Genomic DNA, 14,479 nt, shown 5'->3' on the forward strand with positions numbered 1-14,479 from the left:
ATGCAGCTTTTTCAACTGCGTTCTGAGACGCACAGCCAGTGACTTACACGCTGCGGAATTGAACGCAACGTGCGCACACAGCCTAACAGAAGCCAAACTGATTTAATTGGGTCCATCAGGTCCTGTTAGCATCCTGAATGCAGGGGATCTGGCAGTTCTGTCATTTCTGTATTTTGTTTTTACCATAGAAAAGAAATATGGAACTCAGAAATGCAGGTGTGAACTGTACCACCTTATATATCAACCTGGAAAGGGCATACTCTTTACTCTATTTTCAGAATGTAAACTTATAGATAAAAAGAAAGGACATGGTTCATGTCAAAAGCATTTTTCAGAAAATGACTTCCCCACTACAGGTGGAAAATCCAGTTTTAGCTACACCTTGTTCAAATTGCTGAAATGTTGCTATTCAAAATACAGGGGCGTAACGATCGACCACGACCAGGCATGTGCTGAAGGAGAGCCAACCAACAGTGGTGGCTTTTATAGCTGGATGTGCGTATGAGGATGCAAATTTAGCTGAAATGCATTGTGGCACAGAGACTCCCTGCACTGCAACATACGCCACCGGCCAAACAGAGGCCAACAGCTGGCATTGGCATTCTACTTACTGGCGGTGCATTGAAGTGAAGTTATGTGCTGTCCATCACTTGCACGCCAAAGTCATTTGCCGGCTTCTGCGCCGACTGTAGACGGCGCACATCAAGAATTGTTTAGGTTTTTTTTAGATTTGTTAGAGAAGAGCCGTAGAAGAGAGACATTATTACTGACAGGAGCCCAGGATGGGGGACATTTTTCCAGAAAAGGAGACATTATACCATGAATGGGCCTAGGATGGCAGAAATCTGGACATTATCACATTATCGGGAAGGGGCCCAGAAACTACTTACTGTATTTTTCGGATCATAAGACGCACTTTTACTCCCAAAAATTTGGCAGGAAAATGAGGGGTGCCTCTTAAAATCTGAATGTAGCTTACCGGCAGGTGGAGAATTGTCGCGGGTGGCTGTCTGTGCGGGCGGCTTTCTATGCGGGTGGCTGTCTGTGCCAGAGGCTGTCTCTTTATGCAGGCAGGCAGCCGGCTGCCTCTCTGTGCGGACAGGCAGCCGGCTGCCTGGAGCAATCTGGTGTGTCAAGTGTCCCAGATGCTGGGTTCAAATGATGGTGCCCGGGGTCAGCGCGTCTGCAGATGGTGCTCTTCGCTGAGAGCTCCATCTGCGCATGCGACGCTCCAGGCGCCATTTCTTTGAAGCCAAGACCGTCGACAGAGCATCTGGGACACCTGCCGCACAGGCCTGCTCCACACAGCCACCACAGCTTCCGCTGCCAACACAGCTTCCGCTGCCAGGCCAGCACAGACTCACCCCTTCCAGGACAGACCCCACCACTGCCAGGACAGACTCCATTGCTGCCAGAAATAATCCAAGACAAGGGGACTACCAGCTCACCCAGAGGAGATAATCGAGGACGGTGCACAGAAGGAAGGCCACTCCTAGATCCAATCACAAAAACAGATCCAGCATCCAGTCCAGTAGGTAGAATAAAAAAACTTCACTCTTTATTGAATTTCCATTAAAATAGCCATTAGTATGGCTTGGTGCGTACCATACACAAGACGCGTTTCAGACGTCGCAGCATCCTTGATCACAATTGATTAAGGACCCTGCGACGTCCGAAACGCGTCTTGTGTATGGTACGCACCAAGTCATACTAATGGCTATTTTAATGGAAATTCAATAAAGAGTGATGTTTTTATTCTACCTACTGGACTGGATGCTGGCTCTGTTTTTGTGATTGGATCCATTGCTGCCAGGACAGACCCCACCAGCACCACCCCTGGCTCCTGTGACTTCACTCCACCACCGCGGTTGACCCCCTCCGGTAAGACAACACCAGAGTATAAGACCGACCCCATTTTTTTTTTACTTTTTTTATCTCTAAATTTGTGGTGCGTCCTATAATCCGATGCGTCTTATAAAACGAAAAATACGGTATATCATTCCAGCTCTTAGGACCAACAAAGGGACCAGCCCAGGAGGCTATTGTAAAACTGCCCCCTTGGCCAGCCTGCCACTGCTTAGAAGGATTGATCCTACTGACAGATGCCCTTTAACCCCTTCACCACCCAGCTTGTTTTCACCTTCATGACCAGGCCAATTTTGTCAATTCTGATCAGTATCACTTTATGTTGTAATAACTCTGAAACGCTTCAACATATTAGAATTTTTTTTGTGACATATTGTACTTCATGATAGTGATATATTTATGATGATATTTTTTGTGTTTATTTATTAAAATATTAGAAATTTGGCAAAAATGTTAGCAATGTTGCAATTATCAAATTCATAATTTTTATGCCCTTAAACCAGAAAGTTCTGTCACACAAAATCTAGTATATAAAGCTAGTATATGTCCACTAAAGGAATCCGCACTGTGGCATTTACAATCACGAAATTTTGCACAGTCACTTCATTTCACTCAAGGATTGTCATAGACTATGTTTTGAGGGAAAATTTAACCTGACACTTTACAGTTATTCAACAGAAAACCTGCTTCCATTAAAGTCAATGGAGCTGGGAGCTACAGACAGGTCATTTATAGGAGCTTTGATTGGTTGCTATAGGCAACGAAGGACATTCTTAGTATAAGACAGCTTGTGTGAGGTAATATGATATCGGTGAGAGACGGATAGAGAGACAGACAGAGAGACTGAGACAGAAACAGAGCGAGAGACAGACAGAGACGGAGAGAGAGAGAAAGAGAGAGACGGAGAGATAGAGAGACAGAGAGAGAAAGACACAGGCAGAGAGAAACAGAGAGAGAGAAACAGACAGAGAGAAAAAGACAGAGAGAGAGACAGACCGAGAGAGACACGGACAGAGAGAGACAGATAGAGAGAGACAGATAGAGAGAGAGAGACAGAAATAGAGAGACAGACAGAAATAGAGAGACAGAGACAGACAGAGAGAGATATAGAGAGATGGTTAGAGAGAGAGACAGGGAGAGAGAGAGAGAGACTTAGAGACAGAGAGAGAGAGAGAAAGACAGACATAGAGGGAGTGTGGGAGACAGACAGACAGAGAGACACTTAGTTACTATCCCGGGCAACGCCAGGTACTATAGCTAGTAATTAATAAATAACATTTCCCACATGTCTACTTTACATCAGCACAATTTTTGAAATGTCATTTTTTTTGTTGTTAGGAAGTTAGAAGGGTTCAAAATTCATCAGCAATTTCTAATTTTTCCAACAAAATTTACAAAACCATTGTTTTTAGGGACCACATCACATTTGAAGTGACTTTGAGGGGTCGATATGACACAAAATACCAAAAAGGATGACCCCATTCTAAAATCTGCACCCCTCAAACTGCTCAAAACCACATCCAAGAAGTTTATTGACTCTTTAGCTGTTTCACATGAACTAAAGCGATGTGGAAGCAAAAAAGGAAAATTTTACTTTTGCCCACAAAAATGTTACTTTAACCCCAAATTTTGCATTTCCAGAATGGTAATGAGAAAATGCACCACAGAATTTGGTGAAAGTGGAGTACACCGATACCCCATCTGTGATGTAAATCTACTGTTTGGGTGCACAGTAAAGCTCGGAAAGAAGGAGCACATTTGATTTTTTGAACGCAAAATTGGGTGTAAACATTAGCGGATGCCATGTTGCATTTGGAGTGCTGCTGATGTGCCTAAATAGTGGAACCCACTAGCTGATGGTTTGCAGCAGTGAAAAAAACAAAACTAAGTGTCCCCATTTTGGAAACTGCACCCCTCAAGGAATGTACAGTCGTACATTGTGCCCAGCTTGTGCTTCTGGAGACACACATCCCGTAAATTAAGTAAGCTCTCTTCACTACAATAATGACAAACATGTGGACGTTAACTGTGGTTTAGGCACATTGTGGTGTTTGGTGATCAGAAGGGAGGGTGCATTTTGATTTGGGAGCGCAGATTTTGCGGAATTTGGCACAGTATCATATGGTTTCATGCTCACTACACCTCTATCAAATCCTCCAGATCCCCTAATGAGTCATATGGTGATGAAACCCGTAGGGAACGAGAGATGTGAGTGATGACAGGTAGTCTGGCATTTTGAGGAATTGTGTTGCGGAGGTATGCGGCCCCCCCGTTACTTCCATTGCCAGTGAATACCCTTCAGGACACTTAATCGGTGAGGCTGTTCCATTTCTGTCATCTCTATGTGTACTCCACATTTCTGCTGACAAATCTTCTGTGTATGGGCAGCACGGTGGCTCAGTGGTTAGCAGTGCAGTCTTGCAGCGCTGAGGTCCTGGGTTCAAATCCCACTAAGGACAACATCTGCAAGGAGTTTGTATGCTCTCCCCGTGTTTGCATGGGTTTCCTCCCACACTCTAAAGACATACTTGATAGTTCTTCACAATAATTCTTAGGACTGTATCTAACACACCCACTCAGCACTCCTCCCTGCCGTCTTTGCTGTGTTGAAGCACTGAGAGAAATCAAAATAGTGACAGCAGAAGCTCCCAGCTCTGCACAACCAGTGGAAAAAAGCCTCTATCTTCTGCTTGTTCTCATATAATTCATAGTGTGTATACAGAAATTATGATTAGGATGCTTTCACACATCGGTTTATTGGCATCAGGCACAATCCGGTGTAAAAACCGATGCAACGGGTCAGGCGAAAAAACGGATCAGTTGCATCCGTTTTTTCCATCAGTTCCTTCAGTTTTTGGACGGATCCGTTGTGCTACTGAGCATGCTCAGTAGAAAAAAACGTAATCAGTCGCTGTAATGCGTTGTATGCCACATTACGACGGATCCGGCACCCATTGCTTTTTTCCCTCTTGCCTAGTCTCTATGTGTTGTCCGTATCATCAGTGTGGCATGCATTTTGCAGGCTACTTTCACATCAGCGTTTTTTTGCCAGTAGGCAAAAAAAACCGCAAACCGCATATGACCAGATCCTGCGGATTAAATGTGCAACGCATGCAACCGCAATTGTTATTTTATCGGATCCTTCTGCAGCGGGACACAGAATTTATCGTCCGGCACTGGAGTCAGCTGAACTCCTGATCTCACAGCCCGCACACGCTACGATGGATGCAGGTTAACAGCAGTCACTGCCTGCTGCCGATTACGTGTGACCGTGTGCAGGCTGTGTGGTCAGGAGTTTAGCTGAGTTCACATCAGCTGACTCCAGTGCCGGCCGATTACTTGTTCTGTGTCCCGCTGCATGCATAGCAGCGTGTGCGGGCTGTGAGGTCAGCTGAGTTTGGCCGGCACCGGAGTGAGCTGATCTGAACTCAGCTGAACTCCTGACCTCATAGCCAGCAGAACAAGTAATCAGATCAGCTGACTCCAGTGTCGGACGATTACTTGTTCTGTGTCCCACTGCATCCATTGCAGCGTGTGCGGGTTAGAGTTCAGCTCAGTTCAGATCAGCTGACTCCAGTGCCGGACTGAACTTAGCTGACCTCACAGCCCACACACGCTGCGATGGATGCAGGGGGACACAGAACAAGTAATCGACTGACACTGGAGTAATCGGATTACTTGTTCTGCTGGCTGTGTGGTCAGGAGTAGGGATGAGTAAGCAGTAAAATGCTCTGGTGCTCGATGGGCGAAGCCCATGTCAATATTTTTTTTTTTTTAAATTCATTACAAAATTTAAAAAAAAACAAACAAACACATAACCCTAACCCTATCCGCAGGGTGGCCCAAGCTTTTTGCCCCCCCCTTACCTTCCTGCGAATTGCAGTCCACAGCCGCCCCAGAAAATGGCGCTATCATAGAAGCGCCATCTTCTGGCGCTGTATCCAACTCTTCCAGTGGCAATGGTGCCAGGTGGCACGCTCGGTAATAAGGGGTTAATACCAGCTTTGTTTTACCAGCTGGTATAAAGCCCGAGATTCTTAATGTCAGGTAAAGTTTGACCCGGCCATTAAGAATCTCCAATAAAGAGTTAAAAAAAAGACATCACACAGAGAAAAATACTTTATTAGAAATAAATACACAGACACATTAGGGACTCCATTTTTATTACTCCTTCTCACCCCTCCACGATAGAGAGATTTCTGTACTGACCATGCCAGGAGAGAGAGAGGGAAAAGAGAGAAGAGAGGGAAAAGAGAGAAGAGAGGGAAAAGAGAGAAGAGAGGGAAAAGAGAGAAGAGAGGGAAAAGAGAGAAGAGAGGAAAAAGAGAGGAGAGAGGAAAAAGAGAGGAGAGAGGGAAAAGAGAGAAGAGAGGAAAAAGAGAGGGGAGAGGGAAAAGAGAGAGGGAAAAGACAGAGAAGGAAAAGAGAGAGAAAAGAGAGAGGGAAGAGAGGTGCTCTGACACATGCTGTGCTACATGTCACCAACTTGCTCCACTCTGACTTGTTGTGCAGGTTACAGAGTGGAGAAAGTTGGTCCCATGCAGCACAAGTCCCAGTCTGCAGTTAACTTGGTGACATGTGTGACGACATGGACTTTATCAGTGCCTAGCAAGGGTTAAAGTTTCTTAACATTCAGCCGGACATGAAGATAATTTGTTTATAAACGGGGGATAAGCCCTCATTGTTTCGTTTCATTGAGTCTAGTGTTAGGGCCCCTTTACACACTGCAACATCGCTAGCGATATCGCTGTAACGTCACCGGTTTTGTGACGTAATAGCGACCTCCCCAGCGACATTGCAGTATGTGACACGCATCAGCAACCTGGCCCCCGCTGTGAAGTTGCTGATCGCTACAAGTCGTTCAGGACCATTCTTTGGTCCTTTGTGTCCCGCTGCCCAGCTTGTATCGGCGTGTTTGACACCGTTATAACGACATCGTTAGCGACCCAGCCCATAGGCGTGCTAGCGTTCCCTTTACAGCGATTTCGTTCTGCAGGTCCGTATCGCTGCTGCGTCGTTGGCCAGGTCTGCATGTTTGACAGCTCACCAGCGGCTGTTAGAGACTTTCCAGCGATCCCGGCCAGGTCGAGATCGCTGGTGGGATCGCTAGAAAGTCTCAGTGTGTAAAGGGGCCTTTAAAGTTCTTGTTGACTCATGTAATTACCTTGACCAGAGAGAATTAGATGCCCAGACAAATCAATTATGTGAACCTTCATTGTATTGTTGGATGCGATGTGGTTGGGCTGTCTCCCTTGTTAGGCTGGAATCACACTTGCGAGTGTAAAATCGGTCCGATTCTCATGCTAGAAAGTCGGACGATTTTAGTTCACTTTTCATCAGTGTGCTGTCAGTATGCTGTCAGTGTGCAATCAGTTTTTACCCTCAGCAGCTGCTATTCATGTACTGTTATGTACAGGAGCATTTCCAGTGTTCTCTGCTACATGCATGAAATGTATTGAGAAAAACGGATGTAACTAGGATGGTTTATGTACCGTCCGTGAGACATCCTTTTTTTTCACGCACCCATAGACTTTCATTGAAGAGACTCATGCGAGAAACTCACCAACACGCAGCATGCTGCGATTTTTTTCTCAGTCCGATTTGCACTGAGAAAAAAATAGCAGATGGGAGCTGCCTCATTGATTAACATTGGTCCGAGTGCAATGTGAGATTTTCTCGCAGTGCACTTGTGCGAGTTAATCGCAAGTGTGAAGCCGGCCTTACTGTCAGAAACCATTACTAATAGAGATATTTTATATGTGGCTTGAGATCTAGCCAATAAGAGCCCATTGTTATCCACAAATCGTGAAGACCCCAGTGGTCTGAATGGAGAGCTCAGGGGTATAAGAAGGAGGACTGTCCATTGCCCAGGTAGACTCTTGCTACATGATACCAATCTAGGACCTGCGAATCCGGTTGGCAAGCCATAGCTGATACTGGATTATAACACTACATGGACTTCAGCATCGAATGCAAGAATTCAGCTGTGATATCAAGGACTACCTAAGGAAGGAATCCAGCTTGGGACAATACAGCCACCGGACTACAGACTTTGCGGACCTCAGCCAGCTTCCTAAATCTGGCGTTATTCCATTCTTGGTGGGTGCCCGCCGAAAGCGGGGTGCTGCTGGTTTGGAGTAAGTAGCCCTGGAAGGTCTGAGGCATTGACATTCTAAATCCCTGGTGAGCCAGCGGAAGGGTGAGAAACTGTTGCCGGTTATATTCTGTGGCTTTGCTGGTTATGTGCCATATGCCGTTAATTGTTTGGGGATCCAATAAAGTCTTAATATTGTGATTCCCTCACCCTGTGTTGTCTGAGTAGTGTTCTGCCCACAGTTAAGGAGGTTGGGCGTTCAGTTGGGATGAGCCCTGGATCATGCTGTCTTTCTAAAGGCGGCCGGGCCAACGGACGAGAGCACCCACTGACCCCAGTGTCTCCACAACATGCAGCACGACAGGTGACAGAGCAGAGCAAGTTGGTGACATGCAGCAGGACAGATGACAGAGCAGAGCAAGTTGGTGACGTGCTCTGCTCTGACACATGCTGTGCTGCATGTCACCAACTTGTCAGTCTCCAGCTGCGTCCGGTCACCTGTACTGCTGGTGGGAGTACAGTATCACACTGCCCGACACCGCACGGTCTCCTGACAGCTGAGCAGAGCAGGCGGCTGGATAGTGAGATCAGATACTTACGTGACAGGGGGGTTTCAGCTGAAGAAACCCCCCTGTACTCCACACTGGCGCCCTGTACTTCACAAATCTGCCGGATGGTAAGCGCTCTTCACGGCTCCACACTGGCGTCCTCCGGATCCTCCCCTCGATGTTGGGCTGTGACGTGTGGTAGTCACCGCTCACAGCCCAATCAATCAGTGTGTGTGGCGCTAGCAAAACCCTGATGTAACGTCAAGTCTGAGAGCCCGGAACTTGACGTAATGTCAGAGGATACCAGCGGCCACAGCACCAGGGGGTCATGTGACCGCCACTGAGCGTGCAGGATAGCGCCGCTTAGTGCCAGAACTGCAAATAGAAGCCAATGAAGAAAACACCTAAAATAGTAAGTTGCACTCATATACAAAAACAAATCAGTGAACCACCCCTTTAAGGTGTTTGTGACCAATTGGGTCATTTTAATCTTATCCAGTAAAGGAACTCTTAAAAATGCAGTCACATAGAGTGACTGCAGATTTATCATTTCAGACCCGACAACCCCTTTAAATGTTGCCTAATATTTCTTGCAGCCGCGTATCTAGCTTCCCATATATATATATATATATATATATATATATATATATATATATATATATATATATATATATAGCAATTAACATACATCCTAGCTGTGAAACCACAAAAAAAAATTTGGGTTCATGGTATGAGCGTTACAATAATCCACAGAATATGAAATATTCAGACTTACCTTAAAGATCCCAATCCAATCTTTAGGGCTCGAGTTAAAGTTTCCTTCTATGTGGAATTTGCAATGCAAGTCGGTTTTTGGAGGGTAGAATTTCTGCACATTTGTGAAGATAACCTGTGAAAAGCTGTTATCTGCAGGGGGATTTATAGAAGTGGGTGGTTTCTCTATTTCACAGTCCATGATCAGCTGAGCCACAAGGCCTGGAGTCTGTCACTAGGCCCTATGTTAGAGGGAAAAAAGACAAATGCTGGATATAGACAAGTTGTTGTAGTTTATATATAGATAGTTCTCACTGACACAACTACAGACAGCTTACCGAACTCAATATCTGTGCATACAGAAGCGAAGAGAAATCAGCAGCAAAGTCAGAGGCGCTTCAGAACTACAGCGTGAGTCTGAAATGAAAGTGAAAGAGGTGTCACTGTTCATGCAGAAATTCCCCAACACTGATTCTGCTTGTACCAGGAAGCATAAACACTCCACTAGGCAGGGCATTGTTTGTTCCTGTGTTAAAGGGAACCTGTGAGCTGCAATACACACTCAGAACCACGAGCAGTTCTGGGTGCGTATTTCTAATCCCTGCCTAACCGTCCCAGGCTATAGTAACATACATAAAGAGATTTTTAGAAAAAGTATTTCTAAAGATCCTTTATGATATGCTAATAAGCACAGGGACTAGTCGCAAGGACGTTAGTTACCGCAGCTAGTCCGCCCTCTTAGCATGTTAGCCCGCTCACAGGGGCATGGTAACATGCTATTCAATGACTATTGCCTAACGTCATCACAAGCCTACCTGTGTCCGCTGTCACCGCTTCAGAAAGCCGGGATTAAGGTCAGTGCCGGGTGTATGTGTCCCGGTTTCAGAGAGGTCTAGTGTACATGACCGAAAGTGTTGGGACTTCTGATCATGCACACTGACTCTAACCCGTTCTTAAGTGGTGACAACAGACACAGGTACACACTGGGCAATGGGCACTGAATAGCACGTTAGCACGCTAAGAGGGCAGTAATCCCTGCGACTAGTCCCTGCGCTAATTAGCATATCATGAAGAATCTTTAGAAATACTTTTTCTAAAGATATCCTTATGTATGCTAGTAGATGCTGGGACAGTTAGGCAGGGATTAGTAACATGCACCCAGAACTACTCGTGGCTCTGGGTGCATATTGCATCTGACCAGGTCACTTTAGAGCTATATACGGTAGGTGCATTCAAGGCCCAAAGAAGTTATTTTGGTGCCCCAGGCAGGGGGCCCTTGACCAAACTTACCACTGATCCCTGGGGTCCCTCACCATCTTAAATAGGTTCCACACCTTTGCGCCGAGCCGGATACCTGACCCTAGGATAACCACAGAACTGGGCCTTAGATAAGGAATGGGTGGGATGAGCTCTTCATCAACCCCACTAAACGCTAAAGAAGTTACAGGGAGCACACACATAGGGATAGCATGAACAATAACAAGCAAGAGGTCATGGCGTCCCCCTAAGCCTCCAACACCTCCCCCTCCAGGTCTGGGCACAAGGCTCAGACGGCCACCCCCTTCTGCAAAATGAGTACTGGGTTCACATTATCACTACCACCAGGGAAGCTCCGTGATAATGCATATGCTTTGATGTTTTTAATTTCTGTACGGTAAGTAACCGTAAATTTAAACCTGGTAAAAAACAAAGACCATCTAGCCCCCCTGTGAATGAAACATTTGGCAGACTCGAGATATGACAGGTTTTTATGGTCTGTGATTACTGTAATGGGAGGAATTGCCCTCTTCAGCCAATGGCGCCATTCCTCAAAAGCTAACTTAATTGCCAAAATCTTTCTATTGCCAACATCATAATTTCTCTTGGCCAAGGACAATATCTTGGAAAAGAAAGCACATGGATGCCATTTACCAGGAGATGGCCCTTGTGACAATACAGCTCCAACCCCCACTTCATATACATCGACCTCCACGATAAAAGGCTGCGAAACATAAGGCTGACTGAGTATACGTGCTGTGGAAAAACATCTTTTAAAGAGGAAATAGCCTGCTGGGTGGAGTCTGACCATTTTGAGAAATCCGACCCTTTCTTTGTCATGTCAGTGAGAGGCTTTACAATTACCGAATAGTTCTGAAAACATTTCCGGCAAAAATTGGTAAACCCAAGAAAGCGCTGTAACACTTTCAGGTTTTCTGGACGATCCCAGTCAAGTACCGCATGCAGGGCCTTAACCTGAATGGCGCCCTGTGCAAAACTGCCATTGGTGCCCCCCCTACTGATTTTTGACCCAGTTTCCCAGGAAACAAACGAGGACAGGAGGCCATCTTTTTTTATATCCTAAGAAAATTGATCTCTTCAAATGTACAATAAATTACAAATCTGTGCTGGAGAATCTGCACCAAAAATCCACATTAATGTCACCACGTCTGATTTCGTTTTTTTAGAGGTCTTCCGATTTCAACCATTTATGCCGAATCCATGGATATTACACCCCACCCCAGCTCCGACTCCACCCCTCAAGCCCTCCACACTCACCACCATTCTTGGAAAAACGTGTGTGTGGTGTATGATATATATATATATATATATATATATATATATATATATACACACACACACACACACAGTCATGGCCAAAAGTGTTAGCACCTTTGAAGTTGTTCCAGAAAATAAAGCATTTCCCTTAGAAAATTAATAATACACCCCGTACACCTCCTCTCTCCATAATATACTCTCTACACCACCCCTTTCCATAATCTCTCTCCCACACTGCCCCTATTTATAATATTCCCCCACACACTGCCCCTCAGTGTACCCCCACACGATATCCCTGTGTATAATATCCCCACACACTGCCCCTCTGTAAAGTATCTCTCACACACACACACACACACACACACACTGCTCCTCTGTATAATATCTCTCCCACACACACTGCTCCTCTGTATAATATCTCTCCCACACACACTGCTCCTCTGTATAATATCTCTCCCACACACACTGCTCCTCTGTATAATATCTCTCCCACACACACTGCTCCTCTGTATAATATCTCTCACACACACACTGCTCCTCTGTATAATATCCCCCACACACTGCACCTCTGTATAATATCCCCCTATACATCAGTACACTATCTCCCACACACACACTGCACCTCAGTATACTATCCCCCCACACACTGCTCCTCAGTATAATATCCCCACACACACTGCTCCTCAGTTTAATATCCCCCCACACACTGCTTCTCTTTATAATATCCCCCACACACAATGCGCCTCTGCATAATACCCCCCACACACTGGTCTTCTGTATAATATCCCCACATATACACTGCTCCTCGGTATCATATCCCCACACACACTGCTACTCTGTTTAGTATCCCCCACACACACAGTTTATTAATATAATATCCCACACACACATACACTGTTCCTGTGTATAATATCCTCCCACCCACACTGCTCCTCTGTATAATATCCTCCCACACACACTGCTCCTCTGTATAATATCCTCCCACACACTCCTCCTCTGTATAATATCTCCCCACAAACACTGCTCCTCAATATATCCCCTCCACACACTGCTCCTCTGTATAATGTCCCACACGTACACTGCTCCTCTGTAAATACCAACACACACTGCACATTTGTATAATATCCCACACACTGCTCCTCTGTGTAGCATCCTCCACACACACACACACACTGCCCCTTTATATACCCCCCACACACTGCATCTCTGTATTATATCCACACACACAATGACCCTCTGTGTAATATCCCTCATGTACGCTGCCCCTTTGTACACTATCCCCCACAAAAGCTGCCCCTCTTTATATATATCCTCACACACACACACAATGCTCCTCTGTATAATATCTCTCCCACACACACTGCTCCTCTGTATAATATCTCTCCCACACACACTGCTCCTCTGTATAACTCTCCCACACACACTGCTCCTCTGTATAATATCTCTCACACACACACTGCTCCTCTGTATAATATCCCCCACACACTGCGCCTCTGTATAATATCCCCCTACACATCAGTACACTATCTCCCCCACACACACTGCAGCTCAGTATACTATCCCCCCACACACTGCTCCTCAGTATAATATCCCCCCACACACTGCTTCTCTTTATAATATCCCCCACACACAATGCGCCTCTGCATAATACCCCCCACACACTGGTCTTCTGTATAATATCCCCACATACACACTGCTCCTCGGTATAATATCCCCACACACACTGCTACTCTGTTTAGTATCCCCCACACACAGTTTATTAATATAATATCCCACACACACATACACTGTTCCTGTGTATAATATCCTCCCACCCACACTGCTCCTCTGTATAATATCCTCCCACACACACTGCTCCTCTGTATAATATCCTCCCACACACTCCTCCTCTGTATAATATCTCCCCACAAATACTGCTCCTCAATATATCCCCTCCACACACTGCTCCTCTGTATAATGTCCCACACGTACACTGCTCCTCTGTAAATACCAACACACACTGCCCATTTGTATAATATCCCACACACTGCTCCTCTGTGTAGCATCCTCCACACACACACACACACTGCCCCTTTATATACCCCCACACACTGCATCTCTGTATTATATGCACACACACAATGACCGTCTGTGTAATATCCCTCATGTACGCTACCCCTTTGTACACTATCCCCCACAAAAGCTGCCCCTCTTTATATATATCCTCTCACACACACACACACACAATGCTCCTCTGTATATCACCCCACACACACACTACCCCTCTGTATACTATCCCCCCACACACATTTTCTCTCTGCATAATATCCTCCTGGTATATATGTCCAAGTCCTGGTATATATGTCTGCATCCTGGGTCCTTCCTGGTATGCATGTCCCCATCCTGGTTTATTTGTCCCTATACTGGTATATATGTCCAATCCTGGGCACCTCCTGGTATGTATATCCCACTCCTGGGCACATTCTGGTATATATATCCGTATCCTTGTTTCTGTCCCCTTCTTGGTATATATGTCCTCCCGGTATATATGTTCCCATCCTGGTTTATTTGTCCCTTCCCAGCAAATATATATATATATATATATATATATATATACACATCCTAGGCTCCTCCTGATGTATATATATTCCCCTTCTGGGCACATTCTGGTATATATGTCCCCATCCTTGTTTTTGTCCCCTTC

The 14,479-nt window shown here is 45.6% G+C and overlaps 1 protein-coding gene across 1 annotated transcript in view; it reads right to left on the reverse strand.

Annotated features, from left to right (window-relative positions):
- Nucleotides 1-9,694, reverse strand: part of CALCOCO2 (calcium binding and coiled-coil domain 2) — a 138,923-nt gene extending 129,229 nt beyond the window's left edge. The window contains exons 1-2 of the mRNA XM_075350039.1: nt 9,600-9,694; nt 9,284-9,503 (exon numbers count right to left, since the gene is read on the reverse strand). Coding sequence (XP_075206154.1) covers nt 9,284-9,463 — 180 coding nt within the window. The 5' untranslated portion in view covers nt 9,464-9,503; nt 9,600-9,694. The remainder of the gene's footprint in view (nt 1-9,283; nt 9,504-9,599) is intronic.
- Between the last annotated feature and the right edge of the window lie 4,785 nt (nt 9,695-14,479).

This window comes from Anomaloglossus baeobatrachus, chromosome 5 (assembly GCF_048569485.1).
Source record: "Anomaloglossus baeobatrachus isolate aAnoBae1 chromosome 5, aAnoBae1.hap1, whole genome shotgun sequence".
NCBI classification, from domain to species: Eukaryota; Metazoa; Chordata; class Amphibia; order Anura; family Aromobatidae; genus Anomaloglossus; species Anomaloglossus baeobatrachus.